Genomic DNA, 16,499 nt, shown 5'->3' with positions numbered 1-16,499 from the left:
CACGCTCCGCTCCTTTAAAGTGCAACCTCCACGTTGTATTTTTGTTCAATAAACAATGTGGACTAGGCCAACAGTGACTTTCATGAAGAATTGGAAAAAAAAGTATTGAAATTGACCCAGTTTTAGCGTTTGTATCAAAACATTTTGTCTGCCCAACACAATCAACATGCACTTGCATATTTTAATCAATGGTTTATAACGTGCACGTGTAATGTCGTCACAACAGGTATTGGTCACCAGGGGGCTCACCAGGGGGCGCTGAGAGTCACACAGCTAGTGGCAGGCAGAGAGCCTTGCTACCATAGATATATGCTTGCTACTACTAGCCGAATGGAAATGTATCTGTTTCACCTCACTATTGCTCCGTGATTATAGCCATCCATCCATCTCTAAAGCTAACCACTATTTGTAAAAGCCACAACCACGTTACCATATTTGTAATAATGTAAATCATTGTGTCGTTGTACACATTGTGTTTATAACGTTAGTAGATAACATAGCTTAGCTTGGTAGCTATTGTGCTAACAACATATCCCGACATCCGGCTCGCTGGCCGGCATGAACGGCCGACCCAAAATGGTTCTCTCCTCTCTGTACACCCCGACCCGTCCCCACGGGTGCCCTGCCGGGGGGCCCATGGACGCGACGGCGGCGGCAGCCGCAGGGCGCCCGAGCCCACAAAGGCTAGTGTTACACGATAGCTATGAGCTAACTAGCGCTGCGGGCTGCTGTTGTCGAGTCCACAAGCTTCACTCGGTGCATCAGTCACGAAAGGGGCTATGATGAGCTTGGCAAGCCAGAGTAAAACACAGTTTTCATTCAATCAATCAATAACAACATTAACCAGACTCTCGTTGTGTCTATTATGCTAACGCTAACGTTACCTCATTGTGTCTATTCTACACAGATAGCCTCTCGTGTCTATCTGCTAACGTTAGCATTAGGCTAACTAACGTTACGTCCCTAACCCCCAACAACAAGCGTAACTAATCAGCGATCTTTTTGTCAGACTAAACTCTCCGCTCGGTGGCAAATTGTGTTGATGTCGGTTTTGTTTCATCAATAAATGAGGCAGAATACACAGTGACTGTATCCTTTTTTATTGCACTTGTTTCTTGCTGCAAACATACAAAAGACATCCTACGCGAGACATTAAAGATGGCGGCGTTCTGTTTTCGTTCAGACTCCCCAAACAGTGACGTCACGCGTCTCTCTTCTGACCAATCAGTGGTCTGCAGTTTTTCACGTGTCATTTCTGGAGCTCTCATGCTGATCATCAGCAGCCCTGCCTCCCCACACGGAGACAAACTGAGTACTTTATTTTAGTGGAAAAGCAACATTAGATTCGGCTCATTAATATGCAAGCCACACCTGTTGTGACGTCGGCGTTTGATAAGCTTTTTTGATTCGCGCGTGCATGTTATTCATGCGTGGACCTTTTTAACTCTTTCAGAGTGGCATTTCCGGTGTCAAATGGAAAAAAATAAATAATGAAATTATATACCAATGATGTAAACTACCCATAATTGATCAGTAGGGTTTAACCTAGAGGTTGGGCTTTAAGGTACTGTGTTGATTGATGCATTCCCCGCCACACGCTCCGCTCCTTTAAGGTGCTGTGTTGATTGGTGCATTCCCCGCCACACGCTTTTGGAGCAAGTATCAATTCCAGCGCGCACCTGTCATAGTTTTTGATTAGCGCCCCAGAGGCTTTTTATACTGGGACTTCCCTTCAATCGATGTCGGGTCGTTTTGGAATACAACTGCTTTTGCCTGCTTTTTCCCCGTTGCTGTGCCTCGTCTACTTTCCCTCCAGGACTTTCTGTGGAGATCCGCTGATGAGAACCTTGTTCCCCGTTTGGAGCTGCGGCTAAATGGCTCACTGAAATCAAATTGCATTCAACTGCTCATCTGGCATTAATCTGCTCATACTTGTCTATAATGATGGTGTGGTAAACTAAATATAGTGTGAATGTTCCAGGATATTTTTATCCCAGGGTTTTATTGATTGATTGATTGAAAACTTTATTAACAGATTGCAGAATGGGTACAGTACAGTACAGCTCAATACATACAATTGTTAAGGGGATGCAGACTAGAGAAAAACTTTCGTCTTGTTTACATCAGGGTCCCCCATTTTCAATTCATCATAGTCTAGTTAGTATCGGATACCTTCATGTATCTGCCTTATTTACGCCAAACATGCCTCCTTAACCCTTTCACTGCCGCACTACCAAAACGGTTAACCCTTTCACTGCGACAATACACAGACAGTTAACCCGTCCACTGCCGCACGACGGCGACCGTCGGTTGTGTGATAGTAAAGGGTTAACCTTCTGTCGTGTGGCAGTGAAAGGGTTATTTTTTTTGTAAATGTTTTTATTTTCACTTTTTCAAAACATACATAGAACAAGACATCACAATACAATAGATTTACGGTAATAATGATAGAGACACTAACAACAATAACACTAACAATAATAACAACAGAATTTATAGTAAAAATAATAAAGACATAATATAAACTATAAAAGTACATTATCATACATTATCTGCTATTGGTAATGTCTTATATTAGGTAGGTCTAGACCCCCATCTTCACCATCCATCTGTAATTTGGCCATTTTCAGATGCGGTTTCTTCCCATTCCAAATGAATGAGCTTAGCCAGCCTTCTAGCACCTTGATAACCTTGTTTGTCAGCAGCACTGGAATCATTTGGAGAGGGTATAACAGTCTGGGGAGTACGTTCATTTTGACGAGGGCTATCCTACCCAGCCAGGAGATTGGTAAAGGGGCCCATCTAACTAAGTCTGCCCTTATGGTGTCTAAAAGGGGGGGAAAGTTGGCCTTAAACAATGTATCATAGGTGGGTGTCACAAATACTCCTAAGTAAACAAAGCCGGAGGGCGACCAGTGAAATGGGAAGGGCTCGGGCAGAATCGGGATGGATTTAAGTGTCCCAAGTGGCATTGCTTCGGATTTGGAAAAGTTAATTTTGTACCCCGAGAAGGTTACAAATGTGGAAATCATGCGGGTTAGACATGGAATGGAAGAGTCAGGTTTAGATATAAAGATCAGTACGTCGTCCGCGTAAAGAGTGATATTGTGCTCCCTCTCGCCTCCCTAATACCTGAGACCGCGGCTGACTGCCTAATGTCCTGAGCGAGTGGTTCTATGGCCATGTCAAATAGTAAAGGGCTAAGAGGGTCCCCCTGGGGGTTCCCCCGTTGTAGAGGAAAGTTGTTAGACCTAAGCCCGTTAGTCAGAACCGCCGTCATCCGTGAGTTGTAAAGAACCATGACCCAGTCAATAAAAGTGTTTCCTAGGCCAAATTCAGCGAGGGTTAGAAACAAATACGGCCATTCTACACGGTCGAATGCCTTCTCCACGTCGAGAGACAGAACCACTGCAGGGTGGTCTATCTCACGAGTCATTTGGATGATATTAAGGAGCCGTCTCATGTTGTCGGTAGAGTTGCTACCCTTAATAAAACCAGTCTGAGGCGGTTAGGTGGCCGAGCGGAGATTGCGTTCGTCACCAACCCCGGAGCTGTGAGCTGGATTCGCCTGTTCGAATCCAGCTCACAGCTCCGGGGTTGTCACCAGCTTGGCTGGCCGTCCACACTAATACAATTGGCTGTATTAGAGGGTGGGAGAAGCTGGCGGGGATGGTCCGGGTCGTTGTAAACAGCGACTCCTACAGTTCGGTCGGGGCGCCTGCTAAGCGCGGATAGGACTTGAGGGGGATAGTGTGATCCTCCCACACGCTACTCCCTCTCAATGAGAATCCGCGCTGCCAGGTGAAAAGAAGCGGTGATTGGCTGGACGTGTGTCGGAGGAAGCACGTGGTAGCCTCCACTCTCCCAGATGATCTGACTGTGGGGGGTAAGTGCGCAGCGACCAGGAAGGGACTGGGAATTGGCATACGACTAACATTGGGATGGGAGAAAATCGGAGGAAAATGGAGGGGGAAAAAGATCAATAAAAAAAATAAAAAATAAAATCATGCGGGTTAGACATGGAATGGAAGAGTCAGGTTTAGATATAAAGATCAGTACGTCGTCCACGTAAAGAGTGATTTTGTGCTCCCTCTCGCCTCCCTAATACCTGAGACCGCGGCTGACTGCCTAATGTCCTGAGCGAGTGGTTCTATGGCCATGTCAAATAGTAAAGGGCTAAGAGGGTCCCCCTGGGGATTCCCCCGTTGTAGAGGAAAGTTGTTAGACCTAAGCCCGTTAGTCAGAACCGCCGTCATCCGTGAGTTGTAAAGAACCTTGACCCAGTCAATAAAAGTGTTTCCTAGGCCAAATTCAGCGAGGGTTAGAAACATGTTAAAGGAACATGCCAACATTGTGGGAAATGCGGTTACCGTCTTCTCCAGAGTTAGGCAAGAAGATAGACACCAGTTTTGTTGGAGCCAAAATGCCCTTCTGTTTATTTAGTTTTATTTCAACTCACGGTGCAGAGGTGTGGCATTATTAGTCACCATGGCAACCACCACAGGGGGTGGTTACCCATATATACTGATCAGAGGGTGATGAGCCCCAGGTGCGCAAGTGGAATAGCCATACAGTTTTTGACCGTGTCTTGTCGTGTTCGAGATGTGCCGTATAGGTCGGCGGTCAGTGTTATTAGTAAAAAGAGTTTTTGTATATATATTTTGGTTGATAAGTCAATAAAAGGATTGGCATATCGAAAATGATAAGAGCTCTCTGGACATTGAATTCTTTAAGCACGCGTCTAACTCAAGCCAGTCCACTTGCCCCTCGCAGTAGGCTTATGTAAAGGAGTCTACATTAGTCAAAAACTAAGGCTCTTCGTTTGAAATGGACAATTGCCATTGTTACTTATTGGAAGACGAGGATAATCGCGCTCGGCGCTCAAGATTCATTCAAACAGCTGATCAGCGAGACAGCGCGCTCTGCGCTCAAGATTCAACAGCTGATCAGCGGGACGTGTGATCAGCTGTTTTGGTTCACCGTTTCGCTTGGAATTGCGCGGAACGTGGACAATCTGGACCAAGCTGCCCAGCACCAGCACCGTCGGGGAGCGGACGGACCGGGAGGAGCAGCCCACCACCGTCAAGGAGCGGACGGCATCACCTGCCCCAGCACCATTTGGGCGAGGGAACGGACCAGGGAGCTGTCCACGGTACCACCGTCAAGGAGCGGACGGCATCACCTGCCCCAGCACCATTTGGGGCGAGGGAACGGACCAGGGAGCTGTCCTGCGCGCAAGCAGTTTATTGAATAGCGCTCGGACAAAGAGCGCTGTTTGATGTTGAATAGCGCTCGGACAAGGAGCGCTGTTTGAAGACTTTTCGAAGTTCAAAGAATAAAGTCAAACGGCCCCGACAGCGCTGCGCAACGAACAGGTATGTAGCGCGCTACCGGTATATCTTATATGGCCATATACAAAACAAATGTGTGCACACACAGGGTCAATTGAGAAAAATATAAAAAGGGAAAATTCCAATGCATTGGTGGTATATGGTTGTGCAACCCGTTCGTGTGTGTGTCTGTCAAGGTTTGGTTAGAACGTCATGTGATGATTAACTGTGGGTTTTGTTTATTGTGATTTAACCAAAGGTACCGTTTCATATTGAATCTGTTGGTCTTATATTGCTGAAATGAATTCTGATAAAGGTGTTCAGAATCCAACAGAGACCAGCGTTATGGTTGAACAGCCCGCCACGGCTGAAACTCATTGTAAAGAACCTTCATTGGTTGAAAAGTCACAGCCCACACCCACAGTGGCTAAAACACAGTCCGAGGTGGACACAGGTCAAATCACACACAATGTTGATACCGATCAGCAGGTCACAAAACGCAAGAGTAAATTAACACCAAAAGCCCTATCGGATAAAATTGACACATTACATAAATTACATAAATCTAAATTTAACAAGGCTTCTAACTTGCAAAAAACGATTTTGGGGTTAATGCAAAGTGGATGCAAACAGGAGGTGCAATGCGCATTTATGCAATATCTCCACATATGCAAGGAAGCAGAAGCAAACCAGGAGGCTCTGTTGCCAATAGTACCTCCTGAGGAAAGGGGAAAACATGACATTTGGTTCAAAGCCAAAATGATCAATGTCAATGACTTTATTGATCACATGAATGCATGGACAAAAATGACCAAACCTGTGAAAAGTGTTAATGAGGATGAGGAGGACGTGCAAAATCTAATTAATCCAAATGACAGCATTTCTAATGTGGGAAGTAAAAAATCTGCTCACAAAGGTCACACAAGGTCTGGTACCAGCAAGTCCAGCAGGTCCAGCAGATCTTCTACCTCAGCAGCTCGCTTACAGGCCGAGGCAGATAGAGCTTCACTTGTGATTCACGCTGCAGCGTTAAAGGATAAACATGCTCTGGAGGAGCAGGAACAAATGCTAAAAAAGGATAAACACGCTCTGGAAGAGCAGGAACAGATCCTGAAACACGCTCAGGAAGCCAAGGAACAGATCCTGAAAAAGGATAAACACGCTCTGGAAGAGCAGGAACAGATCCTGAAAAAGAAAAAGGAAACGATGGAGCTTGATGCACAATTGGCAGCTACCAACGCAAGAATAGCAGTATTACAATCCCCCAGTCACCAAGCTCTTTCACTCACACAGTCCGATGGAATGGACTCCTACTACAGGAAAGGAACAAGGTTAAAGGAACCCTCAGTCACTCTCAATCCTCGGGCAAAAGAATATACATCACTACCACAGCAACCATCTATGCAACCACCAGAACTGCAGCAACCATCTGCACAGCAATCATATGTGCAACAACCATCACTATGGAAACCACAAGCTATGCAACAGCAACAAGCACCCATTCAACAACCACCACCCTGGCAAATACCACAAGCTATGCAACAGCAACAAGCACTCATTCAACAACCACCACCCTGGCAAATGCAACAACCTATGCACTTGATGCAGCCAACACCCATTCAACAGCCCCCATTTTGGCAAAGACAACAATCTATGTTGTTACAGCCAACTCCCATTCAAACACAACCGCCATCTTTACAAAGACAACATGTGTCTTGGGATGGAGCACAGGACAATACAATCCACATGGAAGCTCCTGTGCAGCTAACGACCCCAACTGTAATTTCACCCCAAAGCAATGAAACCTCAGTTGTATGTAACCTATTAAAAAGGCAAAATGAGATAACAGCAATGCTAGTGGAGCAGCAAACCACTCACTTACTGCCACCAAGAGAGATTCCATATTTTGATGGGGATCCTCTGCAGTACAGAACCTTTGTCAGAGCCTTTGTTCATTGTGTGGAGAAGAACACGAGAAACAGAGGTGATTGTTTGTACTTCTTGGAGAAGTACACCAGGGGTCAGCCTAAAGAGCTTGTACGTAGCTGTCAACACATGGCTCCAGACAGAGGCTATGATATGGCAAAGTACCTACTTGAACAACACTTTGGAGATGAATATAAAATCACAGCAGCTTACATGGAGAAGATGCTCAACTGGCCGCTAGTGAAGGCTGAAGACATAAAATCTCTTCAAGCCTATGCTCTTTTCCTTCGGGAGTGCTGTAATGCTATGGAGAATGTCCAGTACATGAGGGAACTCGATATGCCAGCGAACATGAAAGTATTGATTTCAAAGCTTCCATACAAGCTCAGAGAGAATTGGAGAGTCTCTGTATGTTCGATAATGGAAAAACACCATCGCAGACCACAATTCATGGATATCGTCACATTCATTGAGCGCCAGGTAAAGATTGTCTCAGACCCAGTCTTCGGAGACATTCAAAATACACCACCAAATACAGGAAGTAGACCTATGAACATGAACAGAATGAAATCACAAATTAAACCCAAATTCATAGGAGACAGTTTTGCAACCACAGTTACTATCGAAACCCCTGCAAAGCAAAGAAATGCATGTGCTCACAACACCAACACTTGTGTATGTTGCTCTAAAAATCACACTCTGGATCAATGTCCTCAGATGGAGGAGAAGACACACAGGGACAAGATTACTTTTATAAGACTAAAAGGAATCTGTTTTGGCTGCCTTCGCATTGGACATCTTAGCAGGAATTGCGAGAAGCGCTTGACTTGCAAGGTGTGCAGCCAAAACCATCCCAGTGTTCTTCATATAAATCAGAAGGAGAGAGCAAGCAACACAAGCCATCCAAAGAACATCTGATGTCACGCAGTGGAGGTACATTCATACCACTCAGAACCCTGCTGACAAAACTTCAAGGGGAGTTACGGTGGATGATTTGCTGACCAACAGAAGTTGGATTGAGGGCCCTGAGTTTCTTTGGAAACCAGAGGAAGAGTGGCCAGATGGTATCTTGGAGTACAACAATTTCTGCTGATGACCCTGAGGTCAAAAAGGATCTCAACATCAATGCAGTAATTGTCGATGCACCAAGTGCCACACACCAACTGATCACCTACTTTCTAACTAGAAAAGGTTGAAGAGGTCAGTTGCTTGAATCCTGAAACTACGAAAGACTCTATTGGAGATGAGTCATAAAAGAAACTGAGTCATGAGGATGCAGACAAAATGGAACAGGAAACACTGGCTGAGAGAATACTTACCTTTGCTATAGGAGCGGCAGAGGTGGAGTAAGGAGAGACAAAGTCTTGTCCCTGGAGACATTGTATTGATCGCAGACGCTACAGCCCCATGTGGTTTCTGGTTACTTGGAAGAGTCCTGGAGACCCATCCCGACAGGAAAGGACTGGTGCGTTCTGCACGAGTGTAGACCAGTAACTCAACTTTGCTTGCTTCAAGAAGCTGCAATTTAATAGACCAGTAACTAAACTTTGCTTGCTTCAAGTAGCTGCAATTTAAAGCTTCTAATTCAGAGAATTGTTTTTTGAGTTCTTTTGTATACACCTATTGGCTCCATTATGTAAATATTATTTTGAATTGTTCCTGGCCTCCTGCCATTCTCAATTAGGGGCCGGTGTGTTGGGGCAAAAATGCCCTTCTGTTTATTTAGTTTTATTTCAACTCACGGTGCAGAGGTGTGGCATTATTAGTCACCATGGCAACCACCACAGGGGGTGGTTACCCATATATACTGATCAGAGGGTGATGAGCCCCAGGTGCGCAAGTGGAATAGCCATACAGTTTTTGACCGTGTCTTGTCGTGTTCGAGATGTGCCGTATAGGTCGGCGGTCAGTGTTATTAGTAAAAAGAGTTTTTGTATATATATTTTGGTTGATAAGTCAATAAAAGGATTGGCATATCGAAAATGATAAGAGCTCTCTGGACATTGAATTCTTTAAGCACGCGTCTAACTCAAGCCAGTCCACTTGCCCCTCGCAGTAGGCTTATGTAAAGGAGTCTACAAGTTTCTTATATGCATTCAGTAGAAAGCTGCTTCTAGTTTGTACTAAACTAGGCTAGCTTGCAGTCGGATGTTCATTTGAATGCTCAGTAGAGACATATTTCAAATGCAGATGAAACCCAGTCTCACCACAGGGTTGTACTTCTAAGAAGTTATATTAATAATAACAGATGGAGATATTACTATCAGATATGTTTGGATAAACTGTTGTTTGAAATGCATTCTGAGAACAGCTCGCATTTGACAAAAACCACAACCTTGGTTTAGCAGGATATGAATAACTGGTATAAGTAGATCAGAGTTTGATTGATTGATTAAAAATGTTATTAACAGATTGCAGAATGGGTACAATACAGTACGGCTCAATACACACAATTAAGGGGATGCAGACCAGAAAAATACTTTCCTCTTTTTTACATCAGGGTTCCCCATTTTCAATTCATCATGACATTTATGACATACAAGACATATACACAATATACAGTACTGTTTAAGAGAAAGAGATCATAAAAGAAAATATATACATTCGTAGGGGAAGAAACTGTACATTGGAGGGGGTTAGGTGGGGGGGGGTTTGACATTTACCGTGGCCAGTTTCGAATTCCAGTCTCCCGTAGGTGCTCTTTGAGAGCGGTTTTGAAGGAGGGTAGGGATGCATATTATTTTACGGCTGTGGGTAGGGCGTTCCACAATGATTGTGGCACGTGTTTAGTCCCTTGTTTGAGCCGAATCTGGGTTGAACGTGATTTGTGGAGCTCCCTCTGGTGTTGTGGTCGTGGAATTCACTGACCTTTGGGAAGTATTTCGACAGGTACATGGGTATCTTAGTGGTGTAGTGTATCTTGCAGACCAGGCCTGGGTATGGACTAGTAGTACATTATTAATATCATGGTAAAACTGAAATTACCCTCAAACTACGACAATAGGTTTTTTTGTACAGTATGACATCGCCTTGGTATGTTTGGGATTAATTGTTTACAGAACCTCTGTCAGTGTGAGATGGTGAAAACATTAACATCATCATCAGCCGGTTTCAAAGTATTGCTCACACACAGAATGTACAGTATAGGAGGAGATAATGGTATTGCTCACACACAGAATGTACAGTATAGGAGGAGATCATAGTATTGCTCACACACAGAATGTACAGTATAGGAGGAGATGATGGTATTGCTCACACACAGAATGTACAGTATAGGAGGAGATCATGGTATTGCTCACACACAGAATGTACAGTATAGGAGGAGATAATGGTATTGCTCACACACAGAATGTACAGTATAGGAGGAGATCATGGTATTGCTCACACACAGAATGTACAGTATAGGAGGAGATCATGGTATTGCTCACACACAGAATGTACAGTATAGGAGGAGATCATGGTATTGCTCACACACAGAATGTACAGTATAGGAGGAGATGATGTAAATGTTCCGGTGTGTGTTCTGTGTTCAGGGTCAGCGTGGAGAGGAGTGGGTGCAGCAGCTCAGTCCAGGTCTCAGCTATCTGGAGCAGGTCTGTGGGCTCCTGGAGGAGATGGCCTGGCTGCAGCAGAAGAACTGTGGCCTGCAGGCTGAGCTGGAGGAGCGGGCCCAGCAGGGGAGACAGGTAACACTTATCTTTTTTCATTTCAACCTTTATTTAAAATCGTAAGCATCTGAGGTTTCCCTCATTTACAGAAACGACGATTGTACAAAATGTAAACAGTACATAATACAAACAATATTCACAGAAATTTAAACACCAGTATACAGTAACACCAAATAAATTTGTTCAAATAATTTTAAAAGATCAGCTAAAACAGTTACAGGTCAGACACAATGGTCTGAAACGATACGTTTAAACATTCCAAGGGAGAACCTCCAATTTCAGAGAGAGTTGAAGGACATTCCATGAGTTAGAGGCATCAAAGGAAAAGGCTTACAAGTGTGTGCATCAAAAAACAGGCAAAAGGATCGACTCAAGAGCTAACAATCAGTGGTATTACCCGCTTCATAGTGTCATAATCCAGTGCAAAAAAAGTAGAGCGTTTTGTTTACAGTTATTTGTCTTTTTTACTTGAAGTATAGAGTGAAAAGTGTTAGGGATGGGTTGGCAGAGGGCCCAAGCGCAAACAGATACGAGGGAGAGGTAGATATGAATTGTCAAAAGTGAGCACTGCTCCTTTAATTTGAACACTTCGAGCCAGTGTAACCAAAAATACTCCAACTTCAAAAGAGGGCAGCAACAAAGATATTTACAAAAATACGTCCAAAGGCAGCAGCAAAATACAAAAACAAAGAATAGCACAGCTGAAGACTGGCAGAGGGCTAAATACAAAAACAAATAATAATCTCATAAAGAGAGCAAGTCCCAAAAGCACAAACAAAACATTGCAAGGAAGGCTAGGAAAAAACATGAACAACTGACTACAAATAAAAACCCTAACAAACAAAATGAACTTTACACGAAAAACAAAGAAGGGAGGAACAAACAAATGAACACTAGGAACACTTACTACAAAAATACTGGAAGGAGTAACAGGATCACAGGAACAGAGGAACTAGACAGCAAACAGTAGGGAAATCCAAACAATGAACCGACAAAGAGAGAATGGCAAACGAGGCAGATATACACACACTGATTGACACAAGAGAGTAATTGGGAACAAGACACACCTGAGAGGGAAAACTGAACTAACACACAGGGGTACAGGAAAACAAAAGGCCAAACACACACTGGGGAATAAACTAGACTAGAATCAAAAATACAATTACTGAGAGAACACCAGACTGATCATAACTACACAACACAGAAAACAGATAGCAGATTACTGATGGTATTCAGGAGATCAAAACATAAAGAAAGACAGAGATGCACACAGTGCAGCACCAACAGAATCTGGCCACAGGGTGGCAGTAGATTGACTGTTCACCAAGTTCCAGAGTGGAGGAAGATTGTTCATGGGTGGAGGGATATTGTTCATGGGTGGAGGTGGGAAGGAGGGAGCAACAGGTGAAGCCTGGCCAGGAAATGAAGAACCCTTACAGTACCCCCCCCCCTCCAGGGACGGCTTCCAGACGGCAAAAAGGACCATCTGGGAACGGGCAAGACAGGGGGCCGAGATCCAGGGAAGGTGAACACTGGGAGAGTCCGGGGGAAACAGTCAGGATGGAACAGGCCAGGACGAGGGACACTGGGGCAGGGGTGCGGCGACAGAAACCCAGGAGGGGCATAGGAGAAGTGGGGCAGAGGAAAAGGGCCGGAGAAGGGGCTGGAGAAGGGAGAACGGGGCACGGGATCAGGAGGACTGGAGACGGGGACAGAGGCCAGGAGAGGGGGGCTAGAGATGGGAACAGAAACTTGGTGAGGGGAGCTCGAAACGGGGACAGAGGGTCGATGAGGGGGTCGAGGGGAACTGGTAGCAGGGACAGAGGGCCGATGAGGGGGTCGAGGGGAACTGGAAACAGGGACAAAGGGCCGATGAGGGGTTCTGGAGCAAAGGGGAGAGGGTGACAGGCCCGGAGTAGGACCCCAGACAGGGGACCCTCCAGGCGCAGATCTCGGAACCGGGCGCAGAACCCCGGATGGGGGTCTCTGCAGACGAAGACCACGGCGTAGACCACGGCGAAGGGCGGGACCAGACGAGGAGCTGGGACCAGACGAGGAGCCGGGACCAGACGAGGAGCCGGGACCAGACGAGGGGCCGGGACCGGACGAGGAGCTGGGACCAGATGAAGAGTCGGGACCAGAGGAGGAGCTTGGACCAGATGAGGAGCCGGGACCAGACGAGGAGTCGGGACCAGACGAGGAGTCGGGACCAGACGAGGAGTCGGGACCAGACGAGGAGTTGGGACCAGACGATTCTCCAGGTACAGATCAACCTCGGTGCAGACCTCGGCGTTGACCACGGCGTAGACCACGGCGCAGGGCTGGACCAGACGAGGAGCCGGGACCAGGAGACTCCCCGGGGACAGGAGCAGGAGCACGACCCGGACTAGACGTCGGCTCTAGCAGACGAGACAGAGATGCTAGCAGCAGGGGCTCTAGCAGACAAGACAGAAATGCTAGCAGCAGGGGCTCTAGCAAACGAGACTGAGGTGCTAGCAGCAGGGGCTCTAGCAGATGAGACAGAGATGCTAGCAGCAGGGGCTCTAGCAGACGAGACAGAGATGCTAGCAGCAGGGGCTCTCGCAAATGAGACTGAGGTGCTAGCAGCAGAAGCTACATTAGCATTCCGGAGTAAGCTAGCAGAGGCTGAGCTAGCAGTGGGGGCTGTGCGAGTAGCCTGGGCTGAACTAGCTGACGGGGCTACTCTAGCAGCTGAGACCATGCTAGTCTTCTTAGCTTTTCTAGCCTTCTGAGACCTGCTAGCTGTCCGTGCTACGCTAGCAGACGGGGCTAAAGTGTTAGTCGGAGTAACCTGGATATAACCCATCCTGAAAACTGAAGGGGCAGGATAGTTAATACCGGCTGGAGGGCCAGACCAAGGAACCGAGACCAATGAAACAGGGGCCATAGGGAACGAGCTAGCTGACGGGGCAGTCCTAGCTGTTGAGGCCTGGTTAGCTCCAGGGGCTAAGCTAGCAGATAGGGCTGGACTAGCTGTGGAAGCCTGGTTAGCTGCAGGGGCTAAGCTAGCAGATGGGGCTGGACTAGCTGTGGAAACCAAGAGATTAGCCGACAGGGCGGCTCCAGGGAAACTGACCTTGCTAGCTGAAGGGGCAGTCCTAGCAGTGGGAAACAGGCTAGCTTACGAAGCTACGCTAGCAGTAGGAACTGTACTAGCAGTAGGGGCTGGGCTAGCCGTGGAAACCAAGAGATTAGCCGACAGGGCGGCTCCAGGGAAACTGACCTTGCTAGCTGAAGGGGCAGTCCTAGCAGTGGGGAACAGGCTAGCTGACGAAGCTACGCTAGCAGTAGGGACTGAACTAGCAGTAGGGAACAGGCTAGCTGACGAAGCTACGCTAGCAGTAGGGACTGAACTAGCAGTAGGGGAACAGGCTAGCTGATGAAGCTACGCTAGCAGTAGGGACTGAACTAGCAGTGGGGAACAGGCTAGCTGACGAAGCTACGCTAGCAGTAGGGACTGAACTAGCAGTAGGGAACAGGCTAGCTGACGAAGCTACGCTAGCAGTAGGGACTAAACTAGCAGTAGGGAACAGGCTAGCTGACGAAGCTACGCTAGCAGTAGGAACTGTACTAGCAGTAGGGGCTGTGCTAGCCGTGGAGGCCATGCTAGCTGAATGCGCTACACACAAAGTGGGGCTAGCAGGCAGGGCTGAGGTGCTAGCAGTAGGTACCCTAGCAGGTGAGGCTATGCTAGCCTCCCTAGACTTTCTAGCTCTCTGTGACTTGTTAGCAGTACAGGCTACGCAGCAGACGGGGCTATGGTGCTGGCAGTAGCTATGCAAACAACTGGGGCCACGCTGGCAGTAGAGGCTTCACCAGCAGAGGATGCCATGCTAGCTGTGGAAATCTAACCCTAACTAACCGTACTGTCATGCACTTGTCCTAATAAACTAACCTACACTGTAGCACTCAACACTTTGATGAACATTGTTACTCAGCTGATAGAGTTGTGCCCTTCCTGATGGCTTGTCGTACAGAACTTGTAAGTCGCTTTGGATAAAAGCGTCAGCTAAATGACTAAATGTAAATGTAAATGTACGCTAGCAGTAGGGACTGGACTAGTAGTAGCAATGCTAGCCGTTGAGACCATGCTGGTGGTAGAGGCCTTACCAGCAGTAGAGGCTTGACTGAAGGCTGGAGGCTGGAATAGGCACTTTATCCAGTGTCTGCCATACTCCTCCAGCTGTGGGGCCAGCTCAGGGTGCCACTCCCTGAGAGAGTAGAGCAGACGTAGAATATCCTTCCTCTCCTCCAAGGAGGAGGAAGGTAAATCCCCCATTCTGAACGCCTCCAAGGCGCTCAAAGCCTCCCTCGTTCTGTTCGCTGGGTCCAAACAGGGTCGGTTCATTCAAATCAAATTTATTTATAAGGCCCGACAACACACGTTAATGTCCCCATGGGCCGTACAGGTCTTCTTTAAACAAGTCAAGAAGAAAACATAACAATAAGTCAAGAACAGAACAAGAACACCATAAGGTCCAAAAAATTTAAGATAAATGCAAATAAATGAAAGAATGCAAGCACTCCCAGACATACCCCACGCGAAGGTAAGGAAAAACTCACTAAAACCTAACAATAGGGAAAAATGCTCCACAGGCAGTGTGGAGGAGAGACACCTTAGAAGGGCCATTCAAGGGGGGATCTCCCTTCTTAGATGTCGTGATAGTAGTGTTGCAGACTTACAGTTGGTAAGCATGCACTCAAGTGTGAAGTGAAACACAGATGAGTGCATGCAATAGCAACTGAACATTTTGAAAGATTAAAGATAGAGCTGATAGCGATAGCAACTGAACATTTTGAAAGATTGAAGATAGAGCTGATAGCGGATCTATTTGAGGCACAGGGGCGGCGCAAATAGAGTCACGTCCTCCCCGTCTTAGTCACGGGACATTCAACACTCCGGTCATTGCTCAGGGACAGCCGGAGACAGAGAGATAGGGGGCGGCGCAGAGAGGGTCGCGAACTCCCCGACATCATCGCGGGACGTCCGGCACTCTCCTCCGGAGACAGGGGGGCACGCAGAGGGGGTCGCATTCTCCCGGCCTTCATCACGGGACGTCCGACACTCCGGTCAGCACTCCAGGACAGCAACTCACAGGGGGACAGGGAGACGGGACAGGCGTTAGACAGCTCATGTGATTGTAGTGGGCGGACATAGCAATCATGGCCGTAGCCAGCTATGAGGTCACCGAGGTCCGGACCTCGGTAACTATTTGTAACTATTAAAAAAAAATAAAAAATTATATATTTTTTTTTATAAAAAAAATTATATATATATATATATATTTTTTTTTTGGTCAACGACCGGCCCACTACTAGGCTGAGACATCGGCCCATTGGTACTGACTGACACTGGGCTGGCCCAATCACATCTCTTACTAAGCACCCCCCCCGCCAGTCGTGCAGGTATATGACTGAGAGGGGGGCTGGTACATGACTGAGATGGGGCTGGTACATGACTGAGAGGGGGCTATGGTACATGACTGAGAGGGGGCTGATACATGACTGAGAGGGGCTGGTACATGACTGAGAGGGGGCTGTGGTACATGACTGA

General features: G+C 46.8%; 1 protein-coding gene across 1 annotated transcript in view; it reads left to right on the top strand.

Moving 5' to 3' along the window:
• Positions 1-7,676: 7,676 nt before the first annotated feature.
• LOC311232906 (uncharacterized protein) overlaps positions 7,677-16,499 on the top strand; it is a gene marked incomplete at its 5' end in the record, with an annotated part of 91,379 nt that continues 82,556 nt past the window's right edge. The window contains 2 exons of the mRNA XM_084319741.1: positions 7,677-7,736; positions 10,790-10,942. Coding sequence (XP_084175867.1) covers positions 7,677-7,736; positions 10,790-10,942 — 213 coding nt within the window. The remainder of the gene's footprint in view (positions 7,737-10,789; positions 10,943-16,499) is intronic.

Source organism: Notolepis coatsorum (genome assembly GCF_963971535.1).
Source record: "Notolepis coatsorum genome assembly, chromosome: 8".
Taxonomy (NCBI): Eukaryota; Metazoa; Chordata; class Actinopteri; order Aulopiformes; family Paralepididae; genus Notolepis; species Notolepis coatsorum.
The sequence above is the reverse complement of the archived record's forward strand: the minus strand, read 5'-3'. Positions and strand labels throughout refer to the sequence as shown.